General features: G+C 37.8%; 1 protein-coding gene across 1 annotated transcript in view; it reads left to right on the top strand.

The window, feature by feature from the left end:
- LOC128742126 (innexin shaking-B) overlaps positions 1-25,267 on the top strand; it is a 195,732-nt gene that overhangs the window by 102,831 nt on the left and 67,634 nt on the right. The window contains exon 4 of the mRNA XM_053838349.1: positions 12,279-12,468. Within this exon, the coding sequence (XP_053694324.1) occupies positions 12,279-12,468 (190 nt within the window). The remainder of the gene's footprint in view (positions 1-12,278; positions 12,469-25,267) is intronic.

The following is a 25,267-nucleotide window of genomic DNA, read 5'->3' as shown; positions in this document are numbered from 1 at the left end:
CGTAACTGAAGTTTCGGTTCTTCCAATAAATCCTGATACCACTGAAGATAATACCATCGCTTTGTGAAACACTAGGAACTCATTTCGAAACTATGAAACGTTTACGTCCAAGTAACAATTTTGGTGTTATTTTACTCTTATGATGGCATTTAAGACCAAAATTGGTCATGAAAACCGTCATAAGAGTACAATAAAACTCATACTGTTGCTTGGGCGGGGCCGCCTTGTTACGGAAAAGTGTTATCACCCTAATGAACCATAGCTACCAGCACTCACTCTCGCATTGTAACTCAATACACAGATTTGACTCTCGCACTCAATACACACTCCAATTCACCCGAAACATATCACACATGATAATAAAGTTAGTTAAGTAAAGACCACTAAACGAAGCACCAATTCTCTTCGATAGCAGTCCGAACATCAATCAAAAATTCGGTGTAACTTGCCAGTCAAGTATCTTCCCCGAAATTACAAGTGCGTTAGTTGGAAATTAAATAAAAAGAAAACTTATCCAATTTAATTCTAATATGTATATATATTCTTGACAGCTAAGTATTTCGCCTACGACTTGCAGGCTTTCTCAGTGTCTGTTTTCGAACTAAATTAGCCAAAGCAATTTTACGATTTCTATAGGAGCTTAAGGTTCCGTGAGCTATGGGCACAGAGAACAGACATCCATTCAGGAACAAATTTTTCGGGAATTCTTGGATAAAATTTCAAATGAAAATCACCTAATATGCTAGCGTCACCACCTTTACCGTTAGCGACATCAACACTATAGTTTCCCAACTAATTTGACATAAGTTTTATCCAAGTGGGGACCTTTCGCTTGGATGTCTGTTCTCTGTGCTATGGGGTCATCCAGATACCACGTGGACAGAAAAATACCAATTTTCAACCCCTCCGTGGACAAACGTGGACATTTGCTCAACCCCCACCCCCCCAGTTTGTCCACGTGGACATTTTTACATTTTTGTAAATTTTGTTTTCAACTTCATTTATGCAATATTTATTGAAAAAGCTTATGTGAAAGGAAGCTCCAGTCTAAAGGCACCGACACAATGCATACGTATTTTTAGTCGTTGCGGAAATTTCCATCAATTTTCCCCAGCGTCTTAAAATCCGCATGCAAGGTGTTTGGATCTTAATTCTTCTACTGCAAATTATTATTACTGCGAAAGTCCGTTTCAGCTTAACTTTCGCTTGACGATTCTTCTTTGTCCAGAGTATCTTTGTCTAACCAGAGCACCTCAGCTTGGCCGTCTACTTTAACGCAACACAAGATCTTTCCGGCACGATGTGATTCGTAAAATTTTCTGAAAGCATCCTTTTGGAAATACGTTACCCATGGATGCGCTTTTTGTGGTGAGCTGCATTTGATTTTGAGGCAAAATGCAATCCACATTAGGTGCAAGCGGTGCAATATTCGTGGATTCAGCGAGGCTAGGCAGTCAAGATCTACGTGTACTAACGCAGGCTTAATCTTTTCAACAAGATTTATGCCAGATATGTGCTCTCGTAATGCTCGGTTCATTTGTTTAGGTCAACATATGCATCAGAAGATAAAATTTTATTTAAGCTCACAAACAATCACTGATCAATGGACAATGTTTTTAATTTCTATTTTTTGTAGGAAAAAAACTTGTCCACGTGGACATTTTCCATACCCCCTCTCCCCCTTCCGTGGACAAGCGTGGACATTTTCATACCCCCACCCCCCTCTAAGCTGTCCACGTGGTATATGGATGGCCCCTATGTGCGGGTATACAAAATTAGTGTAGGTAAAGGGATACAATGTTTGCTTAAGACTACCAGTGTAGGTATACACAGTTAATGTAGGTAAACTACATTCTATTGGTGAACTAATTCTATTGCAGGAGTCTGAAATCTAAAAAAATAGTTAGATTAAGGAAACCCTGAAAAAGCCTAATGGGATTATGCGAAAAATGCGAAACTGGGATCCGAGAAAGGAGAGAGGGCGAAGTTTTTTAACCAGAAGTTGTTACGTCTGTGTTTTGGCACGTATTTAAAAAGTCAGGAGTAGCCCTTTCCAGGGTCTTTGTTTAGTAAAGTGGAGGAGCACCTCTTGTGCTAGTAGGGTAATTGGTCTAACGTCTTACGACAAGGCCTGCGCAGTATAACTTCTCCATCTATTTCGGTCATCGCCATCGCCAGATCTCGCTCCACCTGGTCTTGCCACCTCATTCGCTGTGCCCCTCTTCGTCTTGTTCCTACCGGATTTGATGCGAAAACCATTTTTGCACTATAGTTGTCCGGCATTTTAGCAACATGTCCTGCCCAATGTATCCGTACAGCTTTAACCACTTTCTGAATACTTGGTTCGCCGTAGAGACGCGCGAGCTCATGGTTCATTCTTCACCTCCATACACCGTTCTCATGCACTCCGCCAAAGATGGTTCTTAGCACCCGCCGTTCGAAAATTCCGAGTGCTCGTAGGTCTTCTTCTAGCAGTGTCCACGTTTCGTGCCCGTAGAGGACAACCGGTATAATTAGCGTTTTGTACAGTGTGCACTTTGTTCGACCGCAAGTGTTTGTGGAGTCCGTAGTAGGCCCGACTTCCACTGATAATACGCCTTTTAATCTCACGGTTGGTATTGTTGACCTCTGTTGCCAGTGAGCCAAGGTATACGAGCTCGTCGACTATCTCGAACTCACCCCCGTCGATTACCACGGCACTGCCCAAACGGGCCCTGTCGCACTCGGTCCCGCCCGCCAGTAGGTACTTCGTTTTAGACGTATTTATATTCATTCCAATCTTCTCTGCTTCGCGTTTTAGTTTGGTGTACTGATCTTCCACCGCCTCAAATGTTCTACCGACAGTCTTCAGGTTATCAGCAAAGCAGATAAATTGATTGGATTTATTGAAAATCGTGCGCCGCATTTCGATCGCCGCTCGTCTTATAACACCTTCAAGCGCAATGTTGAATAGCAGGCAGGAAAGACCATCTACTTGTCGAAGTCCCCTGCGAGATTCGAATGGGTCCCATAAATCTATTGGCTATTGGCGATAGTCGATGAAAGATGACTTGGGACAGCACTTTGTAGGCGGCATTCAAGATAGTGATTGCTCGATAGTTCTCACAATCCAGCTTATCACCTTTCTTGTAGATAGAGCAGATAACCCCGTTTTTCACTCCTCCGGTAGTAGTCCCGTATCCAAAATCTTGACAATCAGTTGATGCAGACAGCCGGCCAACTTGTCCGGGCCTATTTTAATATGTTCCGCTCCAATGCCATCCTTTCCCGCTGCTTTGTTGTTCTTCAGCCGCTGGATGGCTTCTTAAACTTCCCTTATCGATGGGGGTGGCACATCTTCGTTGCTTGCTATTACGCAGCATTTGTACCCGCACTGCGTTCTTCTCAGCCAATATCTGCTGGCATTCCTCGTCAAACCATTCGTTACGTCGATTCGGTGCCACACGGCCTAGAACGTTCTCCGCTACGCTGTTAATGGCTGTTTTCACGACATTCCAACAGTCCTCAAGAGGGGCTTCATCCAGCTCACCCTCTTCCGGCAGCGCGGTTTCTAGAGATAACGCGTAGTTTTCGGCGACCTTCGGTTGCTTCAGTCGCACTAGAGTATACCGTGGCGGGCGCCGATATTGTATGTTGTTCACAACAGATAGTTTTTGACGTATCCTATCCAGAATGGTTCTGACGTCGATAATGTCTGAAAAGTGCGACCATCTATCAGAACGTGGTCGATTTGTGATTCTGTCTGGTTGGATGATCTCCAGGTGTACCGATGGTAGAGGTTATGCTGGAAGAAGGTACTATGTATGGCCATGTTGGAGGCGGCGAAGTCAACAAGTCTTAGGCCGTTTTCGTTCGTTTGCGGGTGAGCGCTGAACCGCCCAATCACCCGTTTGAATCCCTCCTCCTGACCAACTTGAGCATTACAGTCCCCGATGATAATTTTGACATCATGTCTTAGGCAGCGGTTGTATTCACGCTCCAACTGCGCGTAGAATTCGTCTTTGTCATCATCGGTACTTCCGAAGTGAGGGATGTGCATGTTAATTATCCTAATATTAAAGAATCGGCCCTTGATTCTTTTGATTCTTAATCTGCACATTCGGGAGATGATCGGCCACCACCCGATCATCCGCTTCGATGTCGAACTTACGGCTCTTCACTTCTTTAGAAAGCACGTGGGTACTTCCGAGGAAATTTAGAGACCCCCCTCGAAGGAGCCCTCCACCCCTGTCAGCATACGACCTTGGTTACCCGATCTCCACCGGGTACACCTCCATGTGTTTATAGTCTTAACTGGTTGTACAGCGAAATTGAAGGGATTATTAGTGTCAATTTAGCAACGTTGAGACAGGGACAGGCTGGCTTGAAGTTATTGAAGCAGTCAAGCTTGTTTTTTTATATCAGATCGCAGTTGGGCCAGGCCTCTGATCGTATATGTAATATTTTTGTATAAGCTGTATTTTGCGCTGCTGACTATCTAGAAAGTTGCTGTGTTCGGGGAGGTTACTCAAATGATTACCACCTTCAAGATGGCATGAAAAATAGCTCAGAACTGACTCACTACGTGGTGCTAGTATATATGTGCTATGCTTAGACAGGCTGTATCTTGCGCTGCTGACTATCTAGAATGTTGCGGTCTTCGGGAAGGTTTGGGAGGAGGTTCTGCGCTATTTTCCATGCCATCTTGAAGGCGGTAGTCATTTAAGCAACCTTCCCGAAGACCACATCTTTCTAGATAGTCAGCAGCGCAAGATACAGCCAGTCTAAGCATATCACATGTACGCTAGCGCCATGTAGTAAGTCAGTTTTGCGCTATTTTCCATGCCATCTTGAAGGTGGCAGACATTTGAGTAACCTTCCCGAAGACCGCAACTTTCTAGATAGTCAGCAGCGCAAAATACAGCCTATACATAAATATTACATATACGCTAGCGCCACGTAGTGAGGCAATTCCGAAATACTACAATCCAGCGAAAAGCCCTCGATCTGCTGAACAACTTTGTCGAAGACACCAACGTTCTATACGGTCAAGATCACGAGTTATTCCATGTTGGAACCAATTAAGTCAATTCCCATATGCTACATAGACTCCATTAACACGGTTTCCATTAACGCGATCCCTATTCGCGTCCTTATTGGGGGGATTACTGTATAATGCCATCATGCTTTGCTGGACTTCATATTTATTATTGCTGCTTCAATTTTCACTAACGACGGCACCTCAGAGTTTACGCCAATTTTTCTCCAGTTCCACATCGTTAACAGGATGCTATCTTAGCCACACTGGCTAGCGCCCTCTCAATGCTGACTTTTGCATGTCTTCATATGTCAATCATCCTCAATATTTCATCTGAAATTTAGCCGGTGAATGCAACAATGACTCCAAACTAATTCGTATCTTACTTGCACTGGTTTGACTCCTCTCATCTCACACATCTAATCAAATTATCTGCCATTACTGCCAAATTTTTCGCGAACTTCCTAAATCTTTTGGCGAACCCCCATTTGGAAACTATCAGCGGTGTTAAATATGAGAAATAAAAAATAGAAACTGGATTTTTTCTAAGCAGGATACAGATAATTATTTTTGCATGAAAATAAAAATTGAGCTTCTTTTGAATGTACTTTCATGAAAAAAAATAGTCATTAGCTTCATCGCATCTTGTTCGTTAGAGGATTAAGGAAACGAGATGTATATACTTAAATCAACTGCTTTTTTTCGCTTTTCTGCTTTACGAGTAACAGCAGGTCAAAAAATAACAATTGAAATGTTACTCACTCCTCTTGTATTTCAATGTAAATTGCAAAATTGCAAAATGTACACACATACACACAAACACATTTGATTACAGAATCTCAGCGAAACAGTATTCGAACAAATAGTATAAAGGACAATTGTAGAGTCAATTATTATCTACAATATTGTTGAAGAAAGTATAGTTTTATCTTTTGTATTTAAGGCGTTATTGGTAGCCAGTTGTTAGCAAATTGAGCGCTCTTTTTGCTACTAACGTGGTAGCAGCCCCATGGCGCCGTAAATACAAAAGATAAAACTATACTTTTTTAGCAATATTGCAGATAATAATTATCTCTACAATTGTCTGCTACACTACTTTTTCGAATTCTATATCGTTGAAGCGCAGTAGTCAAATGACTACTGAGCAAAAACCCAACATGAAGCCTGGTCATAGTAAATAAAAAAATTGTTTTTTGACGTAGGACTACGTCTTTGTTTACTATACTGGGACTGGGTAGCACTTTGTGAAAACGAAAATAGAAGTGTAACGTTTGAATGAAAGATTTCAAATGCTAATAAATACTAAACTACTGAACGAAACTGAACAATTTATATGCCGTTGGATAGATAAAATGGCCAGCAATTTTATAGGGGGTAAGAGAGCAATTTTAGGGAGGGCATAAGAGGAGGGGGGGCTCCCATATAAATGAAACGCAAATTTCTTCAAACTCGAAAACTAATCAAGCAAATGGAACCAAATTTGGAATATGGGGGTTTCAGAAAGCAAATTTTTGACGTAGGACTACATCTTTGTTTGCTATACTGGGACTGGGTAGCACTTTGTGAGAACGAAAATAGAAGTGTAACGTTTGAATGAAAGATTTCAAATGCTAATAACTACTAAACTACTGAACGAAACTGAACAATTTATACGTCAGCAATTTTATGAAGGGGGTAAGAGAGCAATTTTATGGAGGGCGTAAGAGGGGGGGGGGGGGCTCACCGCCCAGTTAGCTTCGAGGTACGATGCTGGTCTTACAAGTCAGTCGTCGTATGTTTGAAACTCGGTAAGGCGGTTCTTGCTAGAAAGATTCAGTAGGATCGTTGCATTTGCCCCGTAACTTTCCTGTACTCTAATAGCCGGCTGTGAAATATGTCAATAAAGAAGGGTAATGTCTAAAGACGGTATAAACCCAAGGCTTTGCTTTGCTAAGAGGGTAGGGCTCCTATACAAATGAAACACAAATATCCTCAAAACTCGAGAACTAATCAAGCAAATGGAACCAAATAAGGCATGTGAGGGTTTCAAAAGGCAAGAAATTTTTCTATGGTGAATTGAGACCCGTTCCCTCTCTAGGAGGGGGGCTCGCATACAAATAAATACAAATTTCCTTATAACTCGAGAATTAATCAAGCAAATGGAACCAAATTTGGCATGTGGGGGTTTTTGGAGGTAAGAATTTTTTCTTACTGAGACCCCTTACCCTTCTAAGTGGGGAGGCTCCTATAGCAATGCAATACAAATTTCCTCATAACTCGAGAACTAATTAAGCAAATGGAACCAAATTTGGCATGTCGGGGTTTTTGGAAGCAGAGGTGAGACCCCTCACCCCTGTGGTAGAAAAATAACGGCTCTCATCAAATGAAACCGAAATTTTTGCGTATGTGCCATATTTTCTACTATGTAGCAAGCGGTAAGTTGTGAAAGTAAACTAGTAAAACCTTCTTGGAGCAAAAGAAGTGAATCGACGCTGCTAACTTACGTGCCTGTTGCCCTTCATGTCAAAAGAGAAGGACATTCGAATGGCACGTCATATTTGCGATGAACGCGCTTTGGCTTTAATGTTATTTGTAACCAATGGCACTTTTAACGGTACAAGCGAGTTGAAGCAAGATTATTGAAACATGTCAAGCTACGCATAATCATATTTAATACAATAATCTGTGGGCTGGCCATTCATTACTATTTCAACCTATCCACTTTTTCGCGTGCTTAATGGCGGATAGTGGGCGCAACTTTTGGAAAATATTTCAATGCTTTTGGCAACTTTGCTAACGTACGCTTGACAGTTTTGCAAGCGGAAAATGTCAACTTGACGTGAGCAGAGTTGCCAAAAGCATGTTATTTTTTCCGATAGTTGTACCCACACGCCGTAAAGCCCTATAAATGTATATCTTTACAGGGCTTTAACTAGCCGCCATTAGGCACGCGAAAAGGTCGATATGATGCACATAAATGATTTGAAAAGAAATCTCTATGTCTCAATGGTTGCAGGCGTTGTACTTATGAACCCCCGTCCACGTATTTTCAAAGCCACCACTGCATTCAATGAAGAATTGAATCTGAATATTTCGCTCTTCTCATTAAAACATTCACTTAAACAATGGCACTAACAGGTTCTTATAAACATACAAATGCCAGAAATGCAGTTTACATTAGCCTTTGATCCAATGATCTGATATAGTCCTACGTCACCTTTTCGTACAACCCTTAGGGCTGTATACCTTGTAGTTTTTTAATGAATTCAATTTAATCTGGAAAAATCCAACACCATGGTGTTCCCTACATTCTTACCTTTGTAATACTATATAACAAAGGTTTAGGAATTGGTAAAAAAATACGAAGATGACCCGAATCACATATACCAATCGATAGAGCTCGACGAACTGGGATGTCTGTGTGTGTGTGTGTGTGTGTGTGTGTGTGTGTGTGTGTGTGTGTGTGTGTGTGTGTGTGTGTGTGTGTGTGTGTGTGTGTGTGTGTGTGTGTGTGTGTGTGTGTGTGTGTGTGTGTGTGTGTGTGTGTGTGTGTGTGTGTGTGTGTGTGTGTGTGTGTGTGTGTGTGTGTGTGTGTGTGTGTGTGTGTGTGTGTGTGTGTGTGTGTGTGTGTGTGTGTGTGTGTGTGTGTGTGTGTGTGTGTGTGTGTGTGTGTGTGTGTGTGTGTGTGTGTGTGTGTGTGTGTGTGTGTGTGTGTGTGTGTGTGTGTGTGTGTGTGTGTGTGTGTGTGTGTGTGTGTGTGTGTGTGTGTGTGTGTGTGTGTGTGTGTGTGTGTGTGTGTGTGTGTGTGTGTGTGTGTGTGTGTGTGTGTGTGTGTGTGTGTGTGTGTGTGTGTGTGTGTGTGTGTGTGTGTGTGTGTGTGTGTGTGTGTGTGTGTGTGTGTGTGTGTGTGTGTGTGTGTGTGTGTGTGTGTGTGTGTGTGTGTGTGTGTGTGTGTGTGTGTGTGTGTGTGTGTGTGTGTGTGTGTGTGTGTGTCCAGCTCATTTTCTATCGCATGTTTCTCGGAGAAGACTAAACCGATTCGTCCGCTATCAGTTTCGTTTAAAAGGTATTATTGTCTAGTATATCACTATTGAATTGTTTCGTTAAAAGTTATAAGCAAAAATGTGAAAATTACGTGACACAATTTTCTCCGGAACCATACAACCGATTTCAATGATCTTAGTACCAAATGAAAGGTCTTGTTATCATAAAAATTGTCAGGAAGTTTTATTAAGAACAAACAAGTAGTTTAAAAGCTAGCCTTAAAAAACCTGTTTTGACAAAGGTAATAATTATCGCCTGGTTCTCAGAGATAGCCCAACCGATTTGTGTGCTATTAGTCCCATTTGAAAGGTAATATAGCTTAATAGATCGCTATGGAATTGTTTTTTGACTGAACGTTTAATTTGAAAGTTACGAAGAATCGTGAACAACACATCAAAATTAGCAATAATTTATACTGATTTTAACTAAGACAATTTATCAAGTTTCAATTATTTTAGTATCAAACGAAAGGTTTTGACACTGCGAATGTATCTGCAAAATTTCATAAGTATTGGTTTTGCCGGTCAAAATATATTAACCCTCGAACACTCGCGCTAACTTTTGTAACACGGTTACTCGCACGCATAATAGCCCAAAACCAAAAAAACGTGCGCATTATATTTTTGACTAGGAAAACTGGGTTTTACATTTATCGAATTTTTAGAAGAGTTTCTTGAAATTGAAAGCTCTATCGTTTGGTAGAATTTAAATTTTGATTAATCCTCCTAAAAGTGAAATAAAAAAAATATTTTTTGTCAGTTTCATTATAACACATTGACGTGTTCTGCAAAATTTTAGAGCAAATTATTACAAGAAATTTAGCTGAGGACAGCAACCTTCTATCTCTTCAGCGAAGATGGAAAAATCTTATTTATTGTAAATGAATTTGTAAAATCAGTTTTTCTATTTTAGTTCTTTTTGGCATTCTTGCATGACTTTTTCATGTATTACAAAGTTGTACAAATAGTAAAAATACACAACTATGCTGAATATAGTATACGTCTATGTTTGCTTGTTTAGGAACTGCAGAACTATGAATTAAAAAGATACCTAAATTTTGACTCCGACTTACTTGACTACTAACAGACGGATACATTTTAAACATTTTACATTTGCTGATAGTTTTGCTGCATAACGACACGTTTTTTCCATATGAAGAAACGAGAGAAAATTTCAGTTGGGGCAATTGCGTACACCTCACATACTTGCTTCATTTCTGTGATGTTGGTCTATGCTGATCTTTTTTCCCAACAATTTAAAGTATTAATGCATTGAATAACTATGACATTTTGCTCATAACAAGTTTATTGAAGAATATACGTTAGGTTAACAACGATTTGTAACTTCACATAATAATATGGGATTAGAAGATCTACACGTGTTGTACAAAATACAACAGCGTGAGTAACCTAAGGTTAATACAAATTGATGAAATGAAACAGGAAAATATGCATAGTTCAAAAACCTATAAACCTTTACTACGCAATGTATATGTTAAAGAATAATATATCCCTTTACAACTTACTTTTACTTGCACTTACGTACATTTATAACAGCTTACTTACTCAGTAATTTCATGAAAAAAGGATCTATCAAAATTTATAAGTGCTCATGTTTTGTTCAAATTTTGTAAACTTATTCATTTTCCAAAACTTTTATGTAAACCAACACACTACGCGACGTTAACCAATAAATGAATTATGTTCCGAAGACGTGTCGATTTCTACGTCAAATAGCAAGTAAGACTGTATAACAAAGGTTCCTTTCACCACTAGGTGGATTAAATCGGGTTTTGACATACGAATCACTCATCCACTAGGTATCCTTTGCCGATCCAGATATACAGCGTTTTGAAGCAGTTCCCCAATTTTTCATAAATAACACAGGTCTGCAAAAAATAATTTTTTTCCAGATGCATGAGATACTTTAGGTGAATTATATGTTTTTTGAGGTGCTGAATCCAAAACTGATTTCCGTTTCTCTCCATCACGTACAGATTTTTTGCAAATTATACTTCTTATATGGAAAAGTCATAAATTGGATGGAAAAATTATTATCACAGATTCGTAATAAAGACCCTAAATAAGGTCTTTTGTAGTATTTTTGTAAATTTTTACTTATTAAATACAGGAAAAATACTACTGGACTGAAATATTTTACCTCTACTATTTTTTCTCTCTTCAATACAGGATAACATTTCTCAGGTACGCTAACTTGCGCACATTCAACTGCAGTGCCTCATAGAAGCAAAATTTGTAAAAAATATGTATGAAGCATTTGTCTAGTTGAATGTAATCTACAATTTTGCTGAATAGAGTAGTGCATTATTTTTTCCATTTATAATAGAAACGGCCTTTAAACCTTATTATATAAATAGAATGTTTGTTCGCGTTAAGGATAAAGTTGCAACACTATTATTGCGTAAATACAACAGATAATGGAGTACTCAGTTCAGTAAGATTGTAGATTGCATTCAGCTCTACAAATGTTTCATACTTAACTTTTACCGAATTTGCTTCTATTAGGCAATACAGTTGACTGAGCACAAGTGGGCGTATTTGAGCGCACCAAATCTGCTTTAAAATAATATTCTCCATAGTTTCTCCATCATATATGGTTTTTTTCCAAAACATGGTAGGGTTTACATTAATAAATACAATTCTGATGTAAAAATAAATTTTTTGATGTAAATTACAACCGGGATATTTCTGCTGCTTTATGTCTAAAACCAACTTTCAAAATTATTCAACAAGTATTGCATTAAAACGTGACGTGATGGACAATTTTTATTATTTTTTCTGAATTCAGTGGACAAAAATCTATAAGAATCAGTTGAAAAATCCTATGCAGTTTTTTTGATGCAGACCTGTGTAATCAAGAGGAAAATAACATTTACTTGATGCAGTGAGTCTCTATGCAATGTAAAACAGTTTGCGCTATCATGGAAGCATGCATACCGTAGCTAACAAAGTATTTATTAACAGTATTGCCATCTTTTTAGTTTGTCGTATAATTGTCAACACTAGTTATGAGAAAATCAGTTTGAAACGGTGTAAAATATTTTAATTTTTTGACCGCAGCATTGTAAAATGGCTTTTAGCTTGTCGAATGCCACGGGAACTTACTTTCTTTGTTTATTGCCGCTATGATACTGATATTATTTTAATTATTGCTCTCTAATGATTTAATATTTTTTTAGTATAATAATAAACTTTTCTCATACTTACTTTCATTAAAGAGACATCCCTGAAGACGTGCTGAATACTTACTGTTGGATTCATTCAACATACACTGTAGTCGACGCGTTCATGAAAAAACAAGGTCAAGAAGTGCCATTTCCCGGAGTGGACAACTCACAACGAAGCGGTGCGTTGACAATTAGGCATACCAAGTATTATCAATGGGTAGCTTTTACATTATTTTTTCAGGTAAGTAAATGTTTTTTGTATTAAAATGTTCACCGTAAATACTTCCCACTCAATCACAGTCATGTTCACGCCATTCACATTTTTATATGTATAATTTTAGTTTCTTATACTATTTTTGCGCCTAAAGCATATACAGGGTGTTCAATAAGTGCGAATACATTTTAAAAATGTGTTTACAAAATAAAAATACTAGATATCCTTTTCAGAGACAATTTTTATAAAATACTAGATATCCTTTTCAGAGACAATTTTTATTGAAGCAGTGTTTATTGAGAACTTTTACGATATATTCGGTGGAAGCACCCCCCTTTGTGCTTTATGACGAGCTTGAGACGTTTCTCAAAAGTATCACACGCGGCACGTACCTGGTCCATGGACATCTCGTCCCAGATCTTGGAAATGAGCTTCTTAAATTGGTCCATAGTGCTCACTTTATGTTCGCTCTGCTTGGCCAGCATGTACGACCATACATAAAAGTCCAGGGGATTAAGATCCAGGGTGCTGGGAGGCCACAAAATCTTATCGAGAAAATCAGTCAAATTCTCCCGACACCACGCTTGGACGATGTTGGCCGTGAGGGCGATGTGCCGTCCTGTTGAAAGACGTAATGATCTTTCCCGTAGAGGTCACGAAGTGCCGGGCCACAACCTTCTTCAGAACCTCGGTCTGATAGTACGCTGCGTTGATTTTCACGTTTTTCTCGATAAACACCAGTGGAAGCTCCAATCCAATGGATCAGTCTAGTATGGAGTCTAGTAATGGAGTCTAGTAAGGAAAATACAACAGTTGCTCGCAGTAAATTGAACCTTAAAAATATGGCTAACTGAATTATAGATACATATCCAGATACAAAGAAATAAAAAAATGATCTAGTAGAAAGGCCAGGTCACGCCGCTAGGTGGATTAATTCAGGTTTTATAAAAAAAAGTGACAAAGCCTCCTCTTCCCTTAAGACCGCGATAAACCCAATCCAATTTGATGTCTGTGTTGAGGAAGTGCGCCAGAAAAAGTGATAAGTCTCATCTCAACAAGATTTCGTAGGACAGCGACCATATACTAAAAGAATTTATTCAAAACTGATGTCTTATTTGAAAAAGGGGTTGACGGAATACAATGTGATATATACAGGTGTGGCAAAGTTGGTTAAGTGGTGTTAGTGCAATGAAGAAATTTCATCATGGTGTGGGTGAAATCGTAAATCGACCAATCACGATGAAGCGTGACGTAAAACTCCAAAAACAAACCCCATTGTCCGACGCGGTTTGTTTTTGTAGTTTGACGTCGTTTTCTGATTTTTCGCTACTAATACCATCAAATGTCTTCATCTGCCACACCTTTTTAAACCTCATTGGACGGAATATTCATTCATGGGACGTGATGATGATGGATTAGCGACTGTCTGATCCCAAAATAGGTTTTGGGCGTTTAATATGTTACTCTAATTGATGATATTTTAACTGTCATAATTTTAACTCGTTTTTCGTATGTTAGTTGAAAGCCAATTATATTTCAAATCAACCAGTCACAATAAATGGTGTTATATGAGCCGTTCCGAATTATAGTGGTCTATTGACCATTCAGCAAATTTTACAGGAGACCCCATTGTCTAAAAAACTCTAACAAAAATTCTATTCAGTTATTTTTACCAAATCAACTGTTCTAATAGGTAGGGTATAAAGAGATAAACATGAGAATACATCCCATTTTTGTTGAAATATGCGATTTATTCTTATTAATGTACATAGACCACTATGATTTCATATATAAATTTCCTGAAATCCCCAAAACGTTCCGCAACATAGCGGCACAGAACAGAAGAAGTCAGAACGATTCGGCGATCAAAACTGGTAAGCCTTTTTTGTTTTTATTTTTCTTTGGGAAGGTTTTTGAATAGAACCGAATACCAGCAATACAGTTGGATTTCGATTTTGGCATGGTTCGTTTTTGGCATGGTTCGATTTTGGCATGCCTCGATTTTGGCAACAAAAGTATTCGTTTTTGGCAACACAAGATATTTTGCTTCCAAAAATATGCTTAAATATCAATCAGTTTCTGCATACATGCTTTAAATGACGAAGAAATGATGCCCTCAGTATGTTCGCGAAAAAAAGTTATGTGGTTTCGAACAATAATATTTTTATTGCCGTAGGACTACGTCTTAGCGCAGGGTATCAATAACTTATTTGCACCGGACGGATAGCTCTTAGCGGACTTTTTAAACATAAAATGGTTGCAAACGTTGATTAATGATACTTAGTCAATTTCTAAAGCATTTACATTAAATTTTTTCATATCGAAAAAGGGTCTCGATATTGGCACGGTTTCGATTTTGACAACATAGGCGACACGCATTTGTTGCCAAATTCGAAATCCTACTGTATAAGCAGAACGCTCGCTGCCAATCGCATATCAGCTTTCACATGCTTTCGTGTGCATTCGTATGCGTTCGTGTGTTTTCGTGAAAAAAAGTGACTCGCTAGTCGCTACCACCAGGTTCGCAAGAATCTGTAGAAAGCAGCATGTAAAAAAAGGCAAAGCCTAGGTGCTACATTCCGTTATCGAAACTTGACCTTCTGTGTGGTAGAAGGGCAAAAAAGCAGGTTGGAAACCTCATTTTTTGACATTTTAATTGTTTGCCGAGTGCATCTATGCAGAAAGATACGATTTATGCAAAAATCTCATTTTTGATAAAAATGGTCAATAGACCAATATAATTCGGAACGGCTCATATATCAACAATTAACAAGGTAATTGACGAAAGTGAACCAGTGGTAAATGATAACCCAGATTATTTATATATTTATTTTTTCCGTTGAACCATCAGCTGGGCGTCCAATGACAAATATTTTATATTTTGAGCAAGGTCCTTAAACCAGTTAGCCAGTTCGTTTCAAGCCAGTTATCAGTTGACTAATGCTACAATCACACAAAAAATTTTAAAATGCGATACCGTCACCATTCACCAGAAGAAATTTGATTATGGCCGGGTTTCCCCTAGTAAAACTACAAATTCTAAGAAACGGGTATAACTGATATACAGAGTACGAGCATATAAGAAATTTAAACTTGTCTTCTAGTATCAAATATATAGGGATGTTTCAGAGCATTTATTCAAATACAGTAAATTAAAAGTTTGCATGACAAACATTTGCAAAATGTCAAGCTTCTTTCGTAGTCCTACGTGAGCCGCTCGTTCGTGCCCCTAGGAACCTTCATACTTTTTCATACAAATGAAAACTAAAAACAGTGAAGTTTATGATCCACTCATTGTAAATTTTACAGTCAAGTTACAATGAAATATAAGGTGAATTATGCAAATAAAATCGTAGGTTCTCGAATATTTCCTGCAAAATAAAACAATTATTTCAAACAAGATAAACCACATTATCAAATAGATATGGTTATAGTGAAGGGTAGACTGCTGCAGGTTTAGACTAGCTACAGGTTGAGAAAATTCAATTATTTTTAATTGAATGTAAATAACGCCCCAAATGTTACTTTAAACATCAAACCTAAGCCTCCCTTATATTCAAGTTGATTTAGAAGAAACTAGATGCATATTTTCTTTGTAAGCCGAGTAAGTCATAAAAAAATAGCAAAAAAATTATTGGAGAAACCTTTTTAAGGTGGAACCGAAAGTGGCTCACGTTATTGTGTTAGTGCGACAAACACTGTACTGTACATCTCATGTGTTCGTTAAAAACCTAAACGTTTATTTGAATATTGCATTAGTATTGGTAAAATATGTCAAATAGCGGAGCTTGCAAACATAAACAGCTGATTTGCAGCCAACCGCACTGACTACAAACATCCCGAAAAAAGGTTTGTTTTCTTTATCAAGGCATTCCGATTCAATCAAAATTAACAGCAGCAACTGAATAATGCGTAGGATCACTAGGATGTTTAATTAATCCGCTTGCATCGGATTGCGTTTTTGATTCCTGCGTTTGCGTTTTGTTTGTTTATTTCACTCTAAGCTCATCGATGCGGCGAAAGTTGAAAGCTCTTTAAAAGCTCATTGATGTGACGAAAGTTTGATACTGTGTTGCTGCTTTTTCGGAAATCGCTAGTTCAACGAAATATGTGCGTAACCAAATATCTATTAACTAATTCCAAATTATACATTGGTCGCTTTTATGAACACGTAATGATCGATATGTTCAGTTAAATTTATTTTCCATTAGCAATTATGTTTTGCTGAGCATTTATTGATACATAGCAGATCGATAAATTGAATTACAAGTTTTAGGAAATTATAACAGCGCTTGAAGCACTGATTACGTGGCGAAAGCGTGCTTTGCCAATACAGATGCATTTTTAAGGCGCAAAACGATACATGCTTCGAATGGTAGCCATTTATCCAGCCATCTTTGAGCCACTTTCGGTTTCCCCTTAACATGGCTTGGCTGTGCTGCAGGTTGAGAAATCCGAATTCTTGCAAGTCGAAATTTTCGACTTTAGACCGTCGTTGAAATGTTGAAAATACAAAGTATGATAGTTTTCAATTAAATAGTATAGTAAGTTCTAGAGTTGTAGAGGATGATTTTAAACAGAAATCAACTAGCTGTTTGAGAATAGTGTGGAATTTCTATACTAAATTATCAACAGGAACCTACTTGTCGACAATTAAAGTTAAGTACTGTGTGAAAATGAACATTTCAGCAGATGTCAGTCTGAGTTATGAGGATTTTTGTTTTTTACTGCTAATAAAATATTTTGAAATACATATCTGGCATTCGTCTAAGTTCATTATTGATACATTTGTTGCCAATTTCTTTACGACTGTCGTTAAGTTGCTTTAGAGTTAAATATTTCTTACTGCATAAATGCAATGATTTATTACTTTTGTAAGGTCATGCTTACAAATTTATGCAATAAAGCGACGCTTTTGTTTTCTATTACGTGAAGCGAAGCTAAACTGTAAACTACTGAATTTCTTAATGAATTTATTGCAACATCTTCGTCGTAATCTTGTTTTTGTCGTAGACAATTAGAATGTTCGGTTTCAGTCGTTTATACTAATTCATGAAGCTGAATATGCACCCATCCATATAAAGATTGTGTTACAGGTCAAAGTCACTTGGTTTTCAGCAAGATTTACAAGATCAATCTTGCTGAAAATCAAGTGATTTTGATCTGTAACACAATCGTGTTACACAATCGTGCGTGGCTTGATTTTTTAAAATTTACTATCGAATCGCAATTTTCAACATGCCCAATAAAACTTTTTGCCGTTAACACAAATTTCGTAGCAGAAGGAAATTTTGATAGAGCTAATTCGGTTCTCTAATTATCTGGCTGTATTTTGATAATTTCCATGAATAAAATAATGCGACAGAAATTGTAAATAATTTGACCTTTTACAAAATAAGACGATTGATAGCATCATGAACTGAAGCAACATAGATGTCTAGATCGCTATGGGTGCGAAATGGAGCTGCCACCTGCGAAAGTTTGTTCTTTCTGTGAAGCAGAATGGAGATTTATAAAAGGGTGCAAAAGACAGACAACACTTCGCACAAATTTTACAAACGCTCCATATGGCAGTTGCATGAGAGTGCAAGAGATCATTTTGTGCTTACATAGCGAAATGCAACTTCAAAGAGACAGTCAAGCTTCCGTATATGAGGAGAATTAAATTATTCGTTTCACTAGATAGGTGTAGATTGTATACATAAATCGTACATTTACACATATATACAGCAATGTTTAAACAAAAAATCGCGAATATGATGCCAAAATTTGCTGAATATCTTTTTTATCGTTCATATTTATTTAGCAGCCGCATCATCCATGCTAATGTAGAGCTGTCTGTCTGATTTTTGTGCTAGTTGCTACACGACATACACGACATTGTTGCCTACATGTTATGTTGCCTATCTCGATTACACCAGATTTTATAGTGCATGCTAGCTTATTGCTATTAGAGCATATGGTTTGATAGCAATATCGCCTTGATTTCTACGTGATCATTCTACCTGTTATTTGTGATTTTTTAATTTCACGATTACATTAAGTTTTATCTAAAATAAAACTATTTATATACGATGTACATGATATTGTCGTGTAGCCAGCACTACAGTACTTATTTTAAAATTCAATCATCTTCTTAAATATGTTTCTATTCAAACATATTTAAAAAATACTCGAAAAAGTGATCAATTTCACCCGAATTCACGGTACTACTTTTGGCCTTCTGCAAATTCTGCAATAAAATAAGACGTTAAAATTACGTGAGCGTAATATAAATCAAGCTTTCATATTCAGAACATCGATAATGAAATTACTGTAATGCAATTACAGTAAGTGGCCAGCTCCCGATTTGTCTACCCCCGATTTTATCTACTCCCGATTTTATCTGCTTTTTCTCCCGATTTTATCAGTTTTTTATCCCGATTTTATCAGCTTTTTATCCCGATTTTGTCAGCTTTTAAATTTTGTTCAACTTCTGTGCTTTTAAACATAATTTATAAAACTTTTCAGTCTGCTTGATACTATTCTGATTCTCTGGGGAGGGTTTTTGAATAAAATGATGCCTTCTTGAGAGTAATTTGGCGTCAAAACTAGGGTATTTTTTATAGTAAAAGCTCTATAAATCCTAAACAAGCAAAGATAGAGGTACACTACACTCAGCAATGTTGTGTATTTTTACTATTTGTACAACGTTGTGAAACAGAAAAAAGTCATACAAACAAAAACAGCTAAAATAGAAAAAGTATTAGGGTCCATGCCTAGTGGCACGGGCGCAGGCTTGAAGTAGGACTACGAATGTAGAGCAATTCGTCTCCCAATGCCAAAACCGACGATTTTTGTACGAATTTCATATAATAGATTCCCCAGTTGCGCAGTAACGGAAGGTTTACTTGCGCTGTTGTATTTTGTACAACCCCTGTGAACCATTGACCTTATCTCGGTATATCTCGGGAATCTAGCAATAAATAAAATTACTGTTTTCAGTAAGATCCGCAGACAAATGGTGGAAAAAGTTCCATAAGTTTTTCATCAAGTGGCATTAGTATTCGAGAGAATTCTGTTACGTTTTAGCATGCCTATAAAACGGAGTTGACGCGAGTAACGAATGGTAAAGGATTGTGTTCTTACATGTGAGAAATTCATAATTTCAAGGTCCGTTTGTTATTCTCGAATTCTCAAATTTCTGACTCGTGGTGTCCGTTGTCTATTTTCGTCCATCAGATAGGTTATTGGTGTGTGGATTAATAGTGGGAATACTGTTTATGGGACAAACGCTACTGGTAGGATCTGTAATCAAGATAGACTTTTATGTTTATGATGGTATGAGTCGCAAGCTAGCTGCCTGCCGATGTGTCTCCAACGAAAGCCGGCGGCGGACTGATCACGCACACCGAGACAAAGCAAACAATGTTTCAAATACAACCTTTAAAATTGCCCCCGATGTGTCACGAAAAAAGCTGGTTGTCCCATGCGTCGCAAGCTAGCTGCTGCTGGCTGATGTTTCGCCAACGAAAGTCGGCGACCGACTGATGACGCACACCGAGGCAAAGGCAAACAAAGTTTCAAATTGACCAAACTCGTGACTTTAGTTTTAGATTAAAACTTCTCGGTCGATGGTTTCTACAGTAGGTGTAGGAAGAGGCACATTGTGTGTCTAAAAATAGAACAACCCATGTCGCGCTATGGTTAATAAGGGGGGTTGTGCAGACTTCTTTTGTCCAGCGCCTCTGTGGTTCAAAGGTACACGGGTACCAGTGAGCGACACGCCCTGGCAGGTGTTGTGGGTTCAAATCCGGTTATAATCTCTGATTACAGCTTGGTTCGACCCATGCACCTTCCAGCATTGGACAAAAGATAGGAGTCACAACGACAACTTGTTAACCATAGCTACCTATTACCCCCCCCCCCCCCCCCCTTCCTTTCCACCCTTCCCCTTCATTCCCGAAAAAATCCTTCTTCATTACTTTCCCTTACCGTCCCTTCATCAATTGTAGAATCATCGTTTCAAAAATAAATAAAGTTTCAAATACAACCTTTAAAATTGCCAATTTGCCACCGATGTGTCTCGAAAACTGGCTGTCCGATGCGTCGCAAGCTGGCTGCTGCTGGCTGATGTTTCGCCAACGAAAGCCGGTGACCGAAGAAGGTAAGGAAAGGAAGTTTAACCCATAGATCATCTCGTATATATTTCTGTCATCCGTGCTAGGGAAGCACTGACGTGGGAAGGCAAAAAAATGCAAATAATGAAATATTAAATATTCGACTCATATTTTCTCAATTAATAAACGTCTGTTAGGGAAACATGTAATCTACTGTGTTGTAATGGATTTTTTGAAAAATTTCCAATCGATTGATACCAATATCTCTAGAATCTGTTGACGGATGACTGAGTTATAAGCGTGCAAACCATAACCACTTTTCGTTACATGTTCCCTTTTCGTTTTTCTAAAGTGCACCCCAATATAGAAATCAAAGAAGTAGTCCTACTTCAAAACTGATTTGAATAATTTTTCATTCATGAGAAATAGGATTTTTCTATCTTTGCTGAAGAGATAGAAGGTTACTGTCTTCAGCAAAATTTCTTGTAATAATATGCTGTAAATCTTTGCAGAATGTTATATTGTAAGTGAAGAAAAATAATTTTTTTATTCCACTTTTAGGGGGATTAATGAAAATTTGAATTCCGCTGGACGATAGAACTTTTAATTTTAAGAAAATCTTCCAAAGGTTCCATAAACCTAAAATCAAGTTTTCCCGCTCAAAGCTAATGGGCACCAAAAAATGTTCTGGACCAGTGTGCTGTGTTAATTTTTAGTAGAAGTCTTCGATATTGTAAGGTTGAAGAATTGTTGTTTTTATTTTATCGCTCCGTTGCTTTCGAAATTTTCAATGTTAAAACTCAGCATTTATCTCCGTAGTTTGCGCGAGTGTGTTGTTTAGTGCGGATGGATTCCTAATCCCGCTGATTTACAAGGGATAAGCACGGATAAGTACATTTTCAAACTTAAAGTAGTTTCCGATCACAGAACAGAAGTGGAAGTCCGAACGATTCGGCGATCAAAGCTGGTAGCAGTCTTTTTTGTTTTTATTTTTCTTTGAAAAGGTTTTCGCATAGAAGCGCATAACAGCAATATAAGCAGAACACTCGCTACCAATCGCATAGCAGCTTTCACATGTTTTCGTGTGCATTCGTATGCGTTCGTGTGTTTCCGTGGAAAAAAGTGACTCGCTACCGCCAGGTTCGCTGTCTGTATCTGTAGAAAACAGCATGTACGTGTTTGGATTTCTACTTCCACTTCTGTTCTGTGTTCCGATGACACAGAGATGCCATATTTTCTGAAAGAATGTCTGTAACTGCTCGAAAACCGAAAAAATCGAGCAGTTTTCCGGCTACTCGAATTTTCTGGTTTGAAAATAATCTGCGAAAATCTGCACACTTTTTTAGCAAGTCTGTGATAGTTTAAAGAGCTTCGAACAAAAATCTGCACCAAAACAATAAAAGTCATAAAAACTGCAAATATCTGCAAATTTATAATGATCTGCAAGACCGTTCCAAAAATCTGGAATTTGCAGACAAATCTGCAAGTCTGGTATCCCTGCGATGACATGCCATAGAAACCCCATAAAAAATAATTCGAGATGCCAATTGTTTTCGACGTTTATTGACGAATATGGGTTTCGTTTGACATGTAGTTGGCGCTACGGTACAGATGATGCTGTTATGCATCAAAATAAAATAGTTAAGCAGAGTTTTAAAATGTGTAGCTGAGTAACTGAAATGTTCTCTTCGGCTGTATTTTGATTAAAATTGTAAAAGCGGATAATTTGAATGAATGAAATTTCGTGTTTAATGCAATATTTCCAAAATAGAACTTAAACGGTATATATAAGAAGAGAACTATTTCAAATCAGCTTCGCATGTTGCTTGTTTTAAATTACAACTACGATTTTGTCAAATTAAATACGCGCCAGAATAATGAAAATTATTCTGGAAGTGTGGATATGTAAAAGTATCCATGCGGGGCTTATTGTTTATGAAGGCGACTTCGGAATGTGCGTGTATATCCAGGCATTCTAGAAATGGGTCGTTGGATGAAAAATAGAGCTATCACCTTCCATATCCAGGACTAAAATTATTTGCATTTACGAAGACAAACTTTCTCACTAAAAGTTGCAAGTAATTTTTTTACATAAAAGCGCTGCCGGTCAGCGGGCGATGGATTGTATCACACACACACACAAGTCTTCGATATTGTAAGGTCTTAAGTCTTGTATTTTGAAAAAATTTCGAAAAAAAAATCCCGGTTTTGTTAGTTTCCCCATTTTGTCAGCCCAAAATTCAACATGGGGCTGACAAAATCGGAACATTCTGTAATACCCAGAGGTTGGAAAACTCGCAAAATGAATAGATACGCCGAGCATTGGCAAACGGTTTTTATCATGATAAAACACCCACGCAAGTGGTTCAATTCACCTATAACAATGAGCAACATACACTCACGCTTCGTAGCATCGCTGAATATACGAATATCGTGAGCAACGTAAAAGTGCGAATTAACGCTTTCTGCTGCTTATAAAGCCACTAACACTACTTTAAACTATTCCCTTTTCGTGGTAATATTATTTTGAATACTTTCCGACGTTCCCGGGCATTCTATATCCGAAAAATCGAACACACTCAATGTTCAATATTCAATTTTTGAATGAATTCTGATGTTCACATTGAGGTTCTGTTCGTGATAAAATTCAAAGCTGATGCGTGCATTATCGGCGAGGCAGGCGAATAGTGTATGTTCATGAGGGATGTTTATCGATTCAAATGATCACTTTTTCGCGAATTCTCCAACCACTGGTAATACCTCATTCTCGTTGAAACGGGGCCACTACTGACAAGAGGTCTTCAAATATTGGAACTTTTGTACTTGATCGGTTGAAAATGGTTAAAAAATAAGAATTACACTTTTAATACATTGCCTCCCTGCCGATCTATATTTATGCCACATTCAACGCGTTTAATAATGCTTAGTTTTGGAATTCAAGAAAAATTTTACGCAATTTCCGGAATTTACGTGAAACGTATTGTCTGCGTAAAACGCGACTTGAGTGTACTGTATTTTTTAAGTTTTTTTTAAATAACCACCCTCCTGAAATTGACAAAATTTTATAAAAACTATGTTTCATGAATGTTTCATTTTGCGATCATAGTGTAAATTAAAATCCGTCAATTACACCAAGGGAAAGGCTTTCATAATGCAAAATTTATTTGCCGGATTCGCGTTGACGAACGGAAGCTGCTGCCACCTCCAAAAGTTTACTGTAGGGGTGAAGCGGAATAGGGATTTCTTAAAGAGCGCAAGAGATCGAAACATTTTGGCAGATTTTCACCCACGTACATACGGGCATTTCTATGAGTGTGCAAGAGATCGTTTAATGCCGTCAATGCGAATAAAAAAGGAAGTATCAGTCTATGACGAAGTAACCTCGTCACACGTAATCACGACTTGCACTTTGTTTCGAGTTTTTAAAGGAATTATATGCACCAGTACTGAAGTTTTTGGCACGAAATGAATCTTTCACTTCTTGTCTGTACATAAACACCCATTTAGACAGACTAAATATTTCGCAACTTAAATTTTTTACAGAAACAACGTTGCTTGTTCAGTGGCAGTTCGTCATACGAAAACCAGAATTAGTCCACCTAGCAGTGTGACCTAGCCTTTCTACTGCCACAATAATGGTGATACAAATTTGAAAAAAAGTTTTTGTCCTGGTCTCAAAATATAGTTGAAGGGGGGGAGGGGTGGCAAGAAAAAAATAATATCAAACCTTCAATAACTAAAGAAAAGAGTAGAAACCAGTGTTTATTTTTGCATAATTATTTGGTAATTTCTCAGGAACATCTATAATTAACTTGACTATATTTTTAAATATCCGTTTCTTATTCACCATCACCAGTAACGTACTGCGTTCAATGATTATGTTTTTTTCCTAGGGTGCGTAAATACAGGTCGGACTCGATTATCCGGACGAAAAAAAAATTTTTTGTGCTTGTAAGTGTCATTTAATTTACTTTATGAACACCTTATTTAGTTTTATAATATTTACGTGATTTATAGAAAGATATATGTAAATACAAAACATAATTTTTGCAGACTCAAATTAATATATATAGGAAAATAGAAATTAACCCTCTAACGGGTCTACAACAAAGCCTTGGGTTTAAACCGTCTTTAGACATTACCCTTCTTTATCGACAGACTTCGCAGCCAGCTGTTAGAGTACAGGAAAATTACGGGGCTAGTGCAACGATCCTACTGACTCTCTAGCAAGCACCACCTAGCCGAGATTCGAACATACGACGACTGGCTTCTTAGACCAGCATCGTACCTCGAAGTTAACTGAGCGGTTTCTATAGTCTACGGGTCTACAGACGGCCTTAACTTTTGGGCTTCAGAGCCACATACGAAGCTTGTTTTGAATTGACAATATGAAAAATGTGTTCATAACAGATTTATTTATATTTTGATATTAATACCACGCGTTCAAGAGTTAACATCTTTCAAAAACGAGTATTCAGAAAAATTGCGAAAAAAATTATTGCGCGAATATTTTCTTTCTCACTTTTGAAGAAAAGGATATCTAGCATAAAGTGATTGACATCAAAATTTTACTACGAGTTTGCTTGACTTCAAATTTGCAATACCTATATCTGAATTTGAAAAAAATAACTGAGTAGAGCATTAGATATGAAAATAGATATGATATGAGAAAGTGAACTCTTTCTTAGTTGGCGGTTCTTCAGATAATTATTTTTGCAAACATGATA

Source organism: Sabethes cyaneus, chromosome 3 (assembly GCF_943734655.1).
Source record: "Sabethes cyaneus chromosome 3, idSabCyanKW18_F2, whole genome shotgun sequence".
In the NCBI taxonomy this organism is placed as follows: Eukaryota; Metazoa; Arthropoda; class Insecta; order Diptera; family Culicidae; genus Sabethes; species Sabethes cyaneus.
The sequence above is the reverse complement of the archived record's forward strand: the minus strand, read 5'-3'. Positions and strand labels throughout refer to the sequence as shown.